General features: G+C 40.7%; 1 protein-coding gene across 1 annotated transcript in view; it reads left to right on the forward strand.

Moving 5' to 3' along the window:
- The window catches only part of LOC128735679 (uncharacterized), a 66,118-nt gene that overhangs the window by 13,596 nt on the left and 36,584 nt on the right, over window positions 1-15,938 (forward strand). The window contains exons 4-5 of the mRNA XM_053830163.1: window positions 4,639-4,693; window positions 4,822-5,658. Of these exons, the coding sequence (XP_053686138.1) occupies window positions 4,639-4,693; window positions 4,822-5,658 (892 nt within the window). The remainder of the gene's footprint in view (window positions 1-4,638; window positions 4,694-4,821; window positions 5,659-15,938) is intronic.

Below are 15,938 nucleotides of genomic sequence, written 5' to 3' on the forward strand. Positions count from 1 at the left end.
CCCCTTTTTTGCCGCTGGGGCAGTTGTTAAACATATGAATTGAACATGAATTGGTGGGTAACTCCTAATGCTGAAGCCATCTCTTCTTGCGTTTGGCATGGATCTTCATTAAGCAATTCCTTCTTTTGAAAGCTTCTGGTCTTCCTTTATGTGGACGGTGGTCAACATCAAAATTTCCGTCTTTCTTTGCATCGCCTTGCTTTTTTAATTATGCAGGGTGAATGTTAATTCATTGTTATATTTCATATTTCAATATTCAATATCACGCCTCCCAGTTGGCTTCGAGGTATGACGCTGACCTAATAAGCCAGTCGTCGTATGTTCGAATCTCGACTGGGAGAGGCTGTTAGAGTCAATAGGATCGTAGCAACTGACCCTGCAATTGTCCTGCACACTAACAGCTGGCTGCGAAGTCTATCGTATAAAAACAGAAGGTCAAGTTTCGATAACGGAATGTAGCACCTAGGCTTTGCTTTGCTTTGCTTTCAATATTATCTTGATTCTTACCCTATCCCAACCCCGAGCACCGTTCTCTTCAATGTTCCGTTTTGTTCTTGATTTTTTTCAAATCGTAGTCGTCTCCCGGCATAGAGCCGAGGCGGCACATGCTGTTTCAAGCAGTCGTCTCCATTCAATTCGATCTTGGGCCACTCGTCTCCAACTTCCCAGGCATCTGAGAAGTCACAAGCCACTTTCGATGTGGTCAAACCACCGCGCACGTTGGGCCCCTCTTGCCGGTGAGATTGCTAAACAGAACCGTTTTTGTCGCACTGTGTTGTCCGACATCCTTACGACGTGTTCGGCCTACCTAACGATTTGCAAGGTTACCGATGGGAATCTCTCCAAGCAGCTCGTGACTCATACGCTTCGACCACACTCCGCTTTCAGTTTGTACTCCACCAAAGATCGTCTGTGTATGTATTCCGTGAGAACTTCCTGTTTGAATGCGTCGCTGAGTCACTTTAGTAGTGTTGTTGTCCACGGTCACCAGCGACCCCAAATACATCAACTCATCTACCACTCCTACTTTGTGCCATCAACGGTTACCATCCGTGCGGGGCTTGCGTTGGTCTTCTTTCGGTCACTTGCTTCCATGGTGATATGGCGAGGTATACTTTTACCTGACGCAATAGGTATACTCTTACCTCACGCATTTTTTTTCTGGCTATGGGTACTTCAAGAAATATTTACACAGGTATGGGAGCCCAGGATACTCCGGAGCACGTGATGTTTCACTACCCGCGTTTCGAAGACACTCAGCGCGAGATGCTTACCGTCGTTGGGGTAGACACCAATGTCGATAACAGACGAGGTGTGCAGAACAGCGCGCGTGGAGTGTCGTTGATAGGACGGTGACGGGCGTGAGACCGAGTTGTAACGGCTAGAGCGGGTACCACGACAGGGTATGATATAACTTAGCTAAGGTCTGCTAAAGAACGGAGTAGATAGACAGTTAGGTAGTTCAGAGCCAATGCGAGAGCGGCAGTAGTTAGAGCATGACAGATGGTGTTGCATGCCGCAGGGGTTCCGCAAGGTTCCATACTGGGCCCGGCGTTGTGGAACGTCATGTATGACGAGGTGTTGAAGCTAAAGTTCCCGGTATGGGTTGTGATTGTCGGCTTTGCGGACAACATCACCTTGGAATTCTATGGTGAATCTATCAGAGACGTTGAGTTGACGGCTACCCACTCTATAAGTATTGTTGAAGATTAGATGCGCTCCAGGAGACTGGAGCCAGCGCATCATAAGACGGAGGTTATCGTGGTGAACAATCGCGAGTCGGTGCAGCAAGCAAAGATCAGCGTCGGGGACTGCACTATTTCGTCAACGCGGTCCTTAAAACTCCTGGGTGTCATGGTCCACGACAAGCTCAAATTCGGGAGCCACGTCGACTATGTCTGCAAGAAGGCTTCCACAGCTATTTCGGCATTGCCTCGTATGATGTCTAATAGCTCTGCGGTAAATGGCAGCAAGCGAAGGCTATTAGCCAACGTGGTCCAGTCCATACTTAGGTATGGCGGGCCAGCGTGGTCATCGGCGTTAGAAACCAAAAGCTACCTAGGTATGCTGGAAAGTACCTATCGTCTCATGTTCTTGAGAGTGGCGAGTGCGTATCGCACAGTTTCACATGACGCAATCTGCGTCTTAGCGGGTATGATACCTATTAGCATCATCATCAGCGAGGACGTAGAGTGCTTCAACCGACGTGGAATTAGAGACATACGGAGTACCACAAGATCGGCCTCGATGACCACATGGCAGCGGAGATGGTCTAATTCTACAAAAGGCCGGTGGACACATCAACTTATCCCGCACGTATCCGGGTGGGTCAACAGGCGCCACGGCGAAGTCAACTTCCACCTGAAACAGATTTTGTCAGGGCATGGTTGTTTTAGACAGTATCTGTACAAGTTCGGGCATGCGAAGTCCCCGCGTGTCCCGAATGCGTGGATGCGAGAAAATTCAGAACATGTTTTCTTTATATGCCCTAGTTTCGAGGGCGCGAGAAGCAACATGCAGGCAGTGTGCGGACAGGACACTACTCCGGATAACTTAGTCCAAAGGATGTGTTCTAGCTCGGATGTCTGGGGAGCGGTCAATGCGGCTGCTACCCAGATTGTGCTTGAGCTACAAAACCGCTGGAGAGCCGATCAACGGCGAATAAACAGCCTAACTGGCATAGTCCAGTAGTTATCTAAGCGAGTGCGTTAAGCACCCCTTGGTTTGAATAGGAGCGACTGTATAATTTATTAAATCGGCAGCACTGCTGTTCATGAATTCTTCCGATTAAACATTTATTCTTTCCGTTCAATTAATTACGAAATACCACACGGGCTTATAGTTTCACGAGAAATTTCCCACGTTTCCTCTATTCTATCACCTCTAATAGGTTATGGGCCCAGCAGGTTTGCATCTTACTATCTTTCTAATCCTCCTTTTGGCGCTTGTTTACTCCTCGTGAACAACTGGTTCCTTGCACGTTGCCAGTTGCCCAAGATCTCCCGAGTAGCAATGCTCAGATAATTTTTCCAAGCCGTTTTTTTTTCAAGCCGTCAATATTTGGACGCCATAGGGAACCTGCGTTCGTGGTATTGGAGAGGAACCGGCCATCTATAAGAACGTGGTCAATCTGGTTCATTCAACGTTCGTCAAGTGATCTGTAAGTAGCTTTATGGGCATGAGAAAAAGGTGGTTTGATCCGAACCTCGAGAACCTAGGCCTCGAGAAGCTTATTCATCGTTGATCGTTCGTGTCAGTGCGCGACCATCATCTGATCCAGCGTTTTTTAAATCAGCTGCCCACTCCAGATTAGATGCTATTTTGAGCCGCTCACTAGGTTCAGAAATGTAGAGCCATCAAGAGCCGCTCCAGATATGGGGACTGACGCTTATGGCAAGGCCTCGTGCTTACACTTAACATTCTCTTGAAGGAGGCACTTCCCTGTCCGTATAAAACCTTAGTTTCCACCTCCTACCTCCTTAGTACGCATTACCAGTCGTTCACCAACCACGTTCTACAACTCCTGTATCATTTTGTTTGTGAATTCTGACTTAATGATCTTAGTTTTGCAACTCTATCTATTGTTAACGGGAAATTAGCAGCCATTAATTTTATTGTTTGAGTTAGTCACCGTTCACTTTATAATTTGAGTTTCTTGAAACTCAAGAAACTCAAATTATAGTAGTCATTCAGTTTTCGTCGGAGAGCCAAATTTCGGAAGCAGTTTTTGGGCCCAAACGCGGGGTTCTGTTTGAAAAAATGTAAATACTGCTTTCTTCTTGTCAATCTGAACACAGCGAATATATTTTCATCAACAGAATTTTTGTTTCAAACAAAAAACTGCTTTTGAAATTGGCAGAATCGATGACTGCTAATTTCACCTTAAAATACAGCTACATTTTTTGATCTCAGTCTAATCGAATAGGCGTGATGATGATGATGATGATGATGATGATGATGATGATGATGATGATGATGATGATGATGATGATGATGATGATGATGATGATGATGATGATGATGATAATGATGATGATGATGATGATGATGATGATGATGATGATGATGATGATGATGATGATGATGATGATGATGATGATGATGATGATGATGATGATGATGATGATGATGATGATGATGATGATGATGATGATGATGATGATGATGATGATGATGATGATGATGATGATGATGATGATGATGATGATGATGATGATGATGATGATGATGATGATGATGATGATGATGATGATGATGATGATGATGATGATGATGATGATGATGATGATGATGATGATGATGATGATGATGATGATGATGATGATGATGATGATGATGATGATGATGATGATGATGATGATGATGGGCGTCGTATTACCGTTTTGCTTTTCCATACATATAAGTACAGCATTGCAGTGGAAACGAACGAAATAAAGTCAAAAATTTACACTCCTTTCCAAAAAAATAAGATGTCCATTTATAATAAAATTGAAGGTTCCAGCATGCGCAGACGACACGACTCCGGCAAACATAGATTGAACAAAACTTTACGTTGCTTGTATTTCACGTTGTCATCCTTATTTATCTCTCTTATTATACCATCAAGTACTAACAATATTTATTTTCTACCATTTTCAGACGCAGCGAATTTTTAGGATGTATGTCATTCCCACTTAAAAATGCAATCCAACAGGTTAGTTATCATACTTGCTTCAATCTTTTTATACTTTTCACCTAAGCAAACATTCGTACCTATTTGCTTTTCTCACTATCACTATCTATCTCACCAAAACCTCTTTTCTGTCTCCTCTCAACCCACAGGAAATTAATGGCTGTTACAAGCTTCAACCGCAGTCGTGTTTGACGAATCCTACGCCGCCCATTCCAGACATGTGTGAGAACTCGCAGTCTAGCGTTGACGAAATTGTCAGCGTCGAGGACGGCGGCGGTCCGACTGTGACCTCGGGTGGACCAATGGTGATGATGGCGGGGTCTGCGGCTGGCCCAACCGAACCAATCAGCTTGAGCAAGAAGGCACTGCATCAGCGCGATGCGGATGAGAATCTGTTTCTGCGATTTCTGGAGTTGGACCCTCCACTCGAGTCCGGCGGAGTGCCTGCCACCCCACGACGTAGCTCAGTTTGTTCCAATAAGCCGAATGCTGGTCGGACGCCATTCACGATAACCAAACGGTTAACACGGATGGCCGAAAAGGGATTCGGCTTTTCGATAGTCTGGACGCATCCCCCTCGGGTGGAAAAAGTTGAAGCGGGATTATCCGCGGAAAAGGCCGGTATTCTACCGGGCGATTATGTAGTCTTCGTAGATAAGCATAATGTCGTTACAATGCCTGAACTGGATGTGCTAAACTTGATTAAAACCCAAGGAAACACTCTGCTGCTGGAAATCTTCCGTCGACCTCAACGGCCTACCAACGGACTTCGTTCAGGAAGTGCAGTAACAGCTTCCAGTAGCAATCTGATCAATTTTGCACCTTTCAACGCCCAGGTTCAGCTTCATCAGCATCACCTACATGATGATGAATCGACTTTAAAACCTTCGATCATCCCAGCTCGCTCCTCTACGGCTTGTTCTAACATTTCGATTGAAACCGCCAAGCGGAAACTCAATCTACCCCAAGTGACGTTCAGCAAAGAGGTAGGTAAAGGTGTTCTAGTTTAGATACACTTTTACTCTTTCTGCAATTGGCGTAACCATATTAGCTTCTAAGCACGATCTAGTGAAATTTCTGTCAAACAGAAGCCCATCGAAAGGTTAAGAAATTTAAGCTACTGTACATATTATACCAGACAAAAACTTCACCCAGTTCCGGAAAAAGCAACACACCGTTTGCATTCCACCTATCTTTCTTGTAGATTAGAACAGACTAAACAAAGATTTAAAAAATTCATCCATGAGAGAGCTCATGACACAAACCGTCGGAAAGTTACGCTTCATTTATGTTAGTACCATCGAAACCACACCTCATTTCTTCAACCTAGAAGACACCAGCTGAATTAGTAGCGTTTCCTTTTGTTAACTATCTAAAAATGTTTTTCCTCCCTGAAACACGAGTGTTTTTTAAAATAATCTGGTGTCCTCTTTTCTGTACCGATCAATGTTTCAAATTGGCTCCTGACTTGGTTCCCGCTGCGAGGTTGTCTAAATTCGGAAAATTGCAATACATTAGACAAGTAGAAATTATTTTCGTTTTTATTTTCTGCCTTAGGAAAACTAAACTAGCAAAATTGTGTACATATTTTCGGCATAGGGTAAATTATTTCAATGAAAATCAAAATTACTTCTAGGTTGTGATGTTGTCTCGTAGTTTGAATAAAGTTAAACCGAGCAAACCCGTAGCGGGAAGAGTTGCGCCATTTTGAGTTGATTCGAAAACAGACTGTACATAATTAGAAGAAATTTTAGTTTTAAGCTTATCTGTAGCATCGTCTGTATGCCACCGTTTGTTTCGCAAGCAGCAAAATCATCCACGAACGAAAAACTGCATTGATTCATTGCACGAAATTCGTTTTCCTCGTTTGTAAATACTAGCAATCCAACAAATGGGTGCCCTAATGAGGAAAAACCCGTAGCTTCGTGTGCGTCACAGTTTTTGTTTTTATTTATTATCATTTTGTCGATTTTTACTCTTTGGTTGAACTCCTGTTAATTTATTGTCGTGTTAAATCATTAGCCCTTACTCGTTCGATTCCGATGTTTTGGTGGCCCCCAGCTGCTGTCAATTATTTAAATTATTATCTTAATTTTAACAACCAACGCGCGTGTTATCGGTTTTATATTGTAATAATTTATTGCTTGCTGTATTTGTTTTTATTGACTCGGAAAAACAATATTTATTTTGCGCTCGAATTAGAACGATATTTTTATGCTAAGTGTAAATAAAATCGGAAAAATACTGCTGAAATGTTTTGTTGTTTTTATATTTATTTTCCTGACAAGTCCTCATTTCTTACGTTACGTTTTTTTAGTAAAGGAAATGTCTATCTACCAATTAATAAGTAGAGTAGTGGAGATCAATGAAAAAACAGTCATTAGCTTGATCACACAGTTTTTATGATGCTGCCCGTTAGAGGATTATGTCTCAGTGAAGTGTGATTGGACTGGCAAAGTACGCTGATGGTTTCGTTGAGGCCGAAGAAGGCTTTGTAACTGAAACCGCGACAGAATGCAAGGCAATCAAGAACACCCAACAGAATCTTATGACCAGTCTTCACTATGATATCCCTTTGTCGCTGCTCAAAAGACGTAATCCCAGTTACGTCCTGATTTTACGTATGTAATATTTCTGTATCCGTTTAACACGAAGTACCCAATATTCATAATGAGAATCCCAAACAACATAGCTACTCTCATGAACGGATTTGCGCTAAGCAGAAATTAGAAAATACGTAGAGTACCTGAATTCCAGAATTTTCTACCGATTCGGAATATAGTGCCAAGCTGACGATACGCTTTGTTGTTAATAAAGGTATAGTTTGTCTAAACGACAAACAAATCGTTCACAAATAATCGACGGCGTTCACAAATAGTGAGGTCCCAAAATGCTACCTTGTGACACTTAAGAATCATTCTGGAACCATCTCGATTGACTAGAGCCCAATTTAACAGGCTATTCGACACTCTCAATTTGTCGAGTTTGTCTTGCAAAAATATCACGATCGACACGATCGCATGCCGCTTTCAGATCAGTGTGAATGGCGTCGATCTGCTTACCCTGTTCCAAGGTACGTAGACAAAGTAAGGCAAACTCCAGTTAGTTTGTTAGAACTGAACGGCCAGGATGAAATCCGTGTTGAGGAGTAGAAAGGGTAGTAGAAGGCCAAGGGTTTTTTTCTTGTAGGCTTTTTTTCACAGGCACGTGAAAAATAATTTTATCTATAATTATTAACTTACGGCTTTTTGCTTGATTAATACCGAATTATTTCTAAACCACCTGGAAAAATAATTGGGGATAGGTATTTTACAAAACTTGTTCCTCTCAAACGAATCATTTTGTCATGTCCTTTAGTTCGTTATATTTAGTTTGTCGCTTGTGGCGGTATGGTTAGTGGTTACATCAAAGCTGTGCTTCTATCTATACCTTTCGTTCCGTTTTGAAGAAGATGATTAAAATTGTTGTGCAATACTCCACGTTTCCATTTTCTTTTGATTTTTTTCCTGTTCATTGTTAGTAACTATGACTTCCACTGTCCACTGCCTGTCTTGCTAAGCGTCTATCGCATTTTCCTGTTGATGCACAGCGGCTATCGTCTTGCTCCTTGCATAAAGGCAGAGTTTTTAACAGGAAGTGATTAAAACTTTATTTTCTTAGGTTTTGACGTAGGACTACGACTTACTTGAAGTCGTGTCGAAAAAATGATAGATTTTGAGTGCTAATAAATCAGGCTTTTCTCATCCAGTTCGAAAGATATTTAGCTCAATCGATAAGAAAATTTTTCTTCAAATTGGATAATATCGCGAAAACAATTTATTTTGGATGATTCACTATTGAAAAACATATAGACGCAAAGTATTGTCATAATTAATGAATCAACCAATCACGTGTTAGCTCACTTTTGCTTCCCAAGCCTGGAACGACATCCATCTACACCTGCAGTTTCATTCATTTCCATTTCTGAAAAGCAGTGACAGAGCCTGCTCGTTCCAACAGGTTACGAATTCACTAAATTGTTTTATGAGCGATAAACTTGAAAACTTTTTCACGATTAAATTCAACTATAATTTTTTTGTGACAGATACGCATTTTGCTTACGAGTTGTAGGCTTCATTGCGGTTTCGATTCTTCCCAAGTGGTACGCGAAGGAAAATCAGTGATTTTGAACCAATCTGTGAGTTATCGCCAGGCGCACAAATCACGGTCCGTACAGTCATGACAAACAATGAATCTTTAGAATTGATCACAAACTGTTGTTCCTTAAACAGTCTTAGCAATCGATCACAGTGTTACATCTTACCTAGCTGCGACAAAAATGGTTACTCGTGTTGTTTGTATTGAGAGTCATACGCTGCACACTACCAATCGTCTATATCTGTTATATTTCTCAACGCAATCATGCAATGAAAATGATCTGACATGAGGCTTATCATAATCTGTACAGATCGCGACAAAATATTTGTCGCTTACAAGTAGTGATGTCAACGAATCTGATCGTGATCGATAGAAGCGATTTTTTTCCAACCCAGATCGTTTTACATGCAATAAAGTATCTTCTTTCGATTTATCACATGTACCTATCACCAGAGCATGAAAATAAGGTGGGTAATGCTGTACGCCCACGGCGATTTCTTAGCTGCATATTGATCAATAAGGTTGATTTCTAAATTTTGTTGTGCTGGAGCCACATAGCCAGAGGTGGGGGCCAGGAGCCCTATCTTGGCTCCTAATTAGGGCTGTCGGTATTGGGCCCTTTTGGTGAAAACCGGTATTTCGGTATTGGCGTAGAAAATACCGGTAATACCGGTAAAATACCGATATTGGCAGATTATTCGGAATCAATAGAAATGTTGATGATTTTCAGTAAATGTCTTTATTTTCAAACTGTAGCATCAGTATTGTTGCTTAGTAAAGTAGAATTTAAGCAGATATAGTACACTTAGCGATTTATTTCCCTTGTTAGAATGGATTTTGTTGCCAACGCTTCCAACAATTGAAAAAACTTCCGCTTTTTCCGAAGTCTAACGAACGGTTCTCAGCGCATCAGGAATTTTCCTTTCATTTTTTCAAATTTAGAGTAGGGACACCCGCTTTGACCTATTTTCAAAAATCCCAGGATTGTAGCTTTCACTATAATAAACACCCCGGTCTACTATACGGTCTAAGATTCCCGTAGTCTAATCAGGGTCCGGTATCGTCGAAGCAAATAATTGATTGCTTCAGAATGTTTCAAACAGACTTCAGCTGAAGTTAGTGACTATTTCAAATGACGACGACTGACAGTCAGGTACGATTATCGATGTTGAGTAAGTTTATTATAACATGCGTCAAATTGCAGTTAATGTTACTCAAATTTAATTCAATTGCATTCAACGTTGCTGGCCTTCTACTGAATATTTGATAGAAAAATACGAATAAAATTAAGGGGTCGTCATGATGAAGTGAAAACCGTTTCCTTAACGTCGAACGCCAGTTTTGAAACGAAACTGCGCTGCTTCAGTTGAAACTGGTGCTTCATTACTTCATTGTTGAGTGACGATTTACGATTGTAAGGGACGTTGCCGGGCCCTAATCTTGTTTCCTAAATTTATTATCTGAGAGCATGGAATAATTTGGCGGCTTTTGAATATCAAGTTGTTCAAAAAAATTGAAACGCGACGTTTTGCGATGAATCATTTTTTAGCAAAGACGCTCTACTGTCTTAAACGGGCTCAAGAGCTATAATTGTTTACTCACAGTTTCATATTCTCCATTGCTAGCAGTTGGAGAATCTCGTCGGCATTAACACCAAGTTGCTTTTCTATGAATTTCACAATCTGCTATCAAACTTAGTTCGTCTTCGAATATGGAGTTTTAAAAAATTAGGATATTAGAAAATACCAGAAATACCGGTTTTTTGCCTTTCCAAAACCGGTATTTCGATATCCAAAAATTGGCCGGTATTACCGGTTTCGGTACAAATTAAACTGTGTTGTACATAAATCGTGAATGTCGGATGACCTTTGTCACAATCTCGAGTTTTGCAGGTTTCCGGGGAGTTCATGAGTGTTTTAATATACAAATTTTCCTCACAGTAAAGTAGAAAACAACTCCCCCCATTGCTTATTTATTCATCATATTTGTAGATTGAGAATACATTCTTATAAAATTCTACAATCGTAATTGACAACCACATTTTCCACTTGTTCTCACTTTCTTAACTTACTTAACTACACAACAATTATTTTTAAACTTAATTCCTTCCTTCCAACCATTTAATGCTTTCGCTACGGAACCGAGCAGATGAATTTATCATTTTAATTTCGGCAGGAAGTTGGTTCCACCAGACTACTGCACGTGCAAAGATGGAACCACTATAATGTGATGAATTGAAACGAGGCAAAATATAATTCCTCACTCTTGAACTATGGAAAAGCTGTAATTTTTTTCGCAGATAATTTGGACCTGTTTGAAGAATTTTGTGAAAAGTTACACAACATCTAAATTCCAAAGCCTGGCTTAACCTGACAAAATAAAGCGGATAGCATTTAAATATTCGCCATCATTACAAACCATTTCGCCGAATACCATTTTGCGGAACACTAATTCTCGGTTGACCATAACGCAGAATATAGAATTTCGCAGAATACCATTTCGCATAAAAAACCTTATGCGAGATGTACCATTTCACGGAAAATCTTTTCGTAGAAAGTACCATTTTGGAGGGGTGACCCAACTGAAGGAAAGTAATAGCGGTCAGTAGATCTAAGATAATAAATAAACGTAGGTGATCTCTACGGGGGCTACCCCCCGCAGTGGCCGGCGCTTCCGACGGCAGGTCGCCACCAACACTCGTGGCCTGTGGCCGTCTCGCGCTGAATTATCTAATGTTACTATTGATAGTTTTTGGTGATCTTGTTATTGATTAATGTTTTATGAAAGAGTCTAAAATTTCTCGATTTCTATTAGTTTTTGAGTTACGCAAAAATTTCTGTTTTATTTGTATGAGAGTCCTTATCCGCCTACCACAGGGGTGAGGGGTCTCAAACCACAATTAAAAAAATTCCTGCCTCCAAAACCCCCAAATGCCAAATTTGGTTCCATTTGCTTGATTAGTTCTCGAGTTATGAGGAAATTTGTATTTCATTTGTATGGGAGCCCCTCCTCCTAAAAAGGGAGAGGGGTCCTAATTCATCATAGAAAAAAATCATGCCTCCAAAAACACCCACATGCCAAATATGGTTCCATTTGATTAATTAATTCTCGAGTTATGAGGAAATTTGTATTTCATTTGTATAAGAGCCCCCCCTCCTAAAGTAGGGAGAAGTTTCAATTCACTATAGAAAAAATTCTTGTCTCCAAAAACACTCACATGTCAAATTTGGTTCCATTTGTTTGATTAAATCTCGAGTTATGAGGAAATTTGTATTTCATTTGTATGGAAGTCCCCCCCCACTTAAAAGGGAGAGGGGCCATTATTCCCCTCCTAAAGAGGGGAGGGGTCTCAATTCACCATAGAAAAAAAAAATTGCCTACAAAAACACCCACATGCTAAATGTGGTTCCATTTGTTTGATTAGTTCTCGAGTTATGAGAGAAATTTGTATTTTATTTGTATGGGAGTCCCCCCTCCTAAAAAGGTAAGGGGTCTCAATTCATCATAGAAAAAATTCATGCCTCCAAAAACACCCTCATGCGAAATATGGTTCCATTTGATTAATTAGTTTTCGAGTTATGAGGAAATTTGTATTTCATTTGTATAGGAGCCCCCCCTCTTAGTGGGGAGAGGGGTCTCTAACCATCATAAGAACCTTCCCTGGCCCCAAAAATCCCTATTTGCGAATTTTCACGCCGATCGGTTTAGTAGTTTCCGACTCTAAAAGGAACATAGGGACAGACAGACAGACAGACAGAAATCCATTTTTATAGGTATAGATTACAATACATTTAATGTATTGTAGTTCTAAACGAAAAAATATGCATATAAAACAGTTAAAATCAAGATTGGGCCTCCGGGCCCCCCCTTCTGGCTACGTGGCTGATGTACTGGATCAATAGAATCCATCGAAGCAACCTGTATATGCTGGTTAACGAGAAGACGGAGCACCGAAGGTTAATGAGGGTCATTCAACGATCGGATGGAGAAAATTGTTTACATTACAATGCTGCGACTGAAACACCTAAACATAAATTCTCGGAATGCCCTCGCACAGCGCCTGCATGGGCATTTGTAGGGTATTGTCGTTATCGTCGGGCCACTGTTATGGTCGGGCCATCACGATTTTACAGTTTTAGTAACTTATGATATCTATGATACAACCATTGTAAAACTTCTTACTGTGATAGCTAACTTTTCACAATATTGTGAGTTTCAATCGTGTATTCAAAACACCCGTTTTGAATTCAGTGACTAAATCTTACAAAAAAAGTTTTCCAGACGCAATGAACTTTTCTTCAAGAAATGATTCATGAAATGCAATTATCGAGATAAATTTTGAAAATGTATGAAGTGTGTTGTGCAGCACACGACGACTATAGAAAAATCCCCTCCAGTAAGGTTTTTGGGAAGGCTAAGGTGAAATACTAGAAAAGCGCTATTTGTAAAGGTTGGGCCACTTGAGTAGTCATGGTTGGGCCACCGTAATTTTAAGCGCAGAAGCGCAATAATCGCTAGAGAATGTCAGTCACGTAAAATGTGATAAAATAAAGCAAAATTAACACGATAAAAAGCTACATTTTTGTCGTTTTTTCATTGTAGTTGTACACTTCGGAAAAGGCGATTGTAGCAATATTGATTTTACAAGATCGCCAAAATTTCGCAAAAATGCAATTAAAAATAGAGTATTTGTACCTATATGAGCCGTTGTTCCCGGGATTCGTTCTTTTCAAGTCTCTATGAAGAATTTCAATACGTATGTCTTAGATTTTCTGCGGTGGCCCAACCTGTACAACATGGCCCGACTATGACAACATTTTGTCTTCACGTAAATGCCTATAACTTTTTTATTTTTCAAGTAATCAGTTCAAAACTTTCCGGAAATATACCTTATTCTTAGACCTTTGCAACCATGTATTTAGCTTTTCAAAATTCCTCTTGAAACTAAAGTTATGGGCGAATTCCAAAACGTGGCCGAGCCACGACGACACTCCCCTACAACAGAAAATAACCACAATACTCGGCGGATGGCGAAGATTGTCCTTTGAAGAACTGCTGCGACCTACACTTGCGAATATAGGACTGTCAAATCGAATTAAAATATTAAAACTATTTATTTTATATATTTCATTTGTAAATGAAGCTAGCAATAGAATTGATATTGATGCCCTTTCCTTTTATTTAAGCTGTGAGTGCTAAAAATTTGTAAATATTCTTTTATTTAAATAAAAACACACTAAACATTAAAAAAAATAGAATATGAAGTGCCAAAAATCAATAGAAAAAGTAGACTGAAATCGCTTCTTACGCGGTTTTTTTTACGCGAATTTCGGAATTTACGCGGTTTTTTACGCGAATTTCGGAATTTACGCGTTTTTTTTTCACGCGATGTTCGGAATTTACGCGTCTTTTACGCGAATTTCGGAATTTGCGCGTTTTTTTTACGCGATTTTTGGAATTTACGCGATTGAATTTTACGCGATTTTCGGAATTTACGCGGTTTTTACGCGATTTTCGGAATTTACGCGGTTTTTTACGCGATTTTCGGAATTTACGCGGTTTTTTTACGCGGTGTTGATTTACGCGGGTTCCGTATTCACCTTTAACGAGTGCTCGGAGTTTTCGAACGACGAGTGCTAAGAACGATCTTCGGCGGCGTACAGGAGAACGGAGTATGGAGGCAGAGGATGAACCATGAACTCCCACAGCTCTATGGCGAACCCAGTATCCAGAAGGTAGCTAAAGCTGGACGGACACGATCGGCAGGGCATGTTGCAAGAATGCCGGACAACTACCCTGCAAAGATGGTGTTCGCCTCAAATCCGGTAGGAACAAGACGATCAGGAGCGCAGCGAGCAAGATGGTTAGACCAGGTGGAGCGAGATCTGGCGGAGAGTACTCGGTGTCCGAGGAATTGGAGAGCGGTAGCCCTCAACCGAGTTACATGGTGAAACTTTATTCAACAGGCTTTGTCTTAGGACGGCAGGCCACCTAAGTAAGTAAGTAAGTGATTTACGCGGGACGAATCCTTCGCGTAAAAAGCGACTTGAGTGTACATTGGCATGTCTTCACATCATACTGTTTCAGAAACATTTGAACCCTGAACATTTGAAGTCATTTGAAAATGACTTTTTTGAAAATCTGTAAAAAAGGAAGTAGCGCCACTGCTAGGGGGATTTATCAATAGGCACAATATTTTGGGGAATTGGTTGTAGGGTCTGAATGAACAGTTATGCCAACTTTGGTTGAAATGGCTGATGGTCGAATCGAAACCTTGTGTACGTGTGAGATGTGACCCATATATGCTCGACCGTATTATTTCAAGGTCAAGACTAAAAACACGAGGTTTGGTCTAAATTTAATGCTTGACGTTCGAAAAATACCATATGTACAAATAAAATGGATTTTGTTTGTCATTATTGTAAAAACGAAAAATTTTTCAACCTGCAGCAACAATTCTTTTGCAAATGTTTGGAACCTTCACGAAAGTGACCATAATTTTTTTATTTTTCTAAAATCAAATATTTTGCATTTTTTTCTGTATAGACAATAGAAATACCTTTCCTATGATGTATAACACTCATAATTAAAACATTCTGATTGAATTTTATGGACCGAAAACAAAATTGGTCTCAACCTGCAGCTGTTTCCCCTATACCCTGTTGGTTGGTCTCCTCTGTCTTTCTACATTTGAAAGTTTAACAGAAGTTTTGGGGACATGTTATTTAGGTAAAATCATAGTGCCAAATGTTAATATTAAGGTGCAACAACTTCCAAGTGAGTTGCTACCCCGATAAACTTCAGCAGCACGAGACCCGGACTTCGTCGCAAGGTCGGCGCGCTACTGGGCAAACAGGAAGGCTTTCGCGATACTAGAATTACACTAAAACGGTCAACTTCTTTATTAGAATGTGTTTATTGTGCGATGTAGTGTTTCCAATGGGTTCTGATTACGGGTACGTACCACTCTACTTCTTTATTTCTGCGTGTAGACGGTAACGGCGACAAACATGAACCGGCGAGCGCTCACAGAGTCGCCTAGCTCCTAGGATTCCTAGCTGGTGGGATTCGACCATAAAGGTACGATTTTAACCATTTTACCATAGCGGGTGAAACGTCAAGACGTTCG

The sequence above is a fragment of the Sabethes cyaneus genome, chromosome 2 (assembly GCF_943734655.1).
Source record: "Sabethes cyaneus chromosome 2, idSabCyanKW18_F2, whole genome shotgun sequence".
NCBI lineage: Eukaryota > Metazoa > Arthropoda > Insecta > Diptera > Culicidae > Sabethes > Sabethes cyaneus.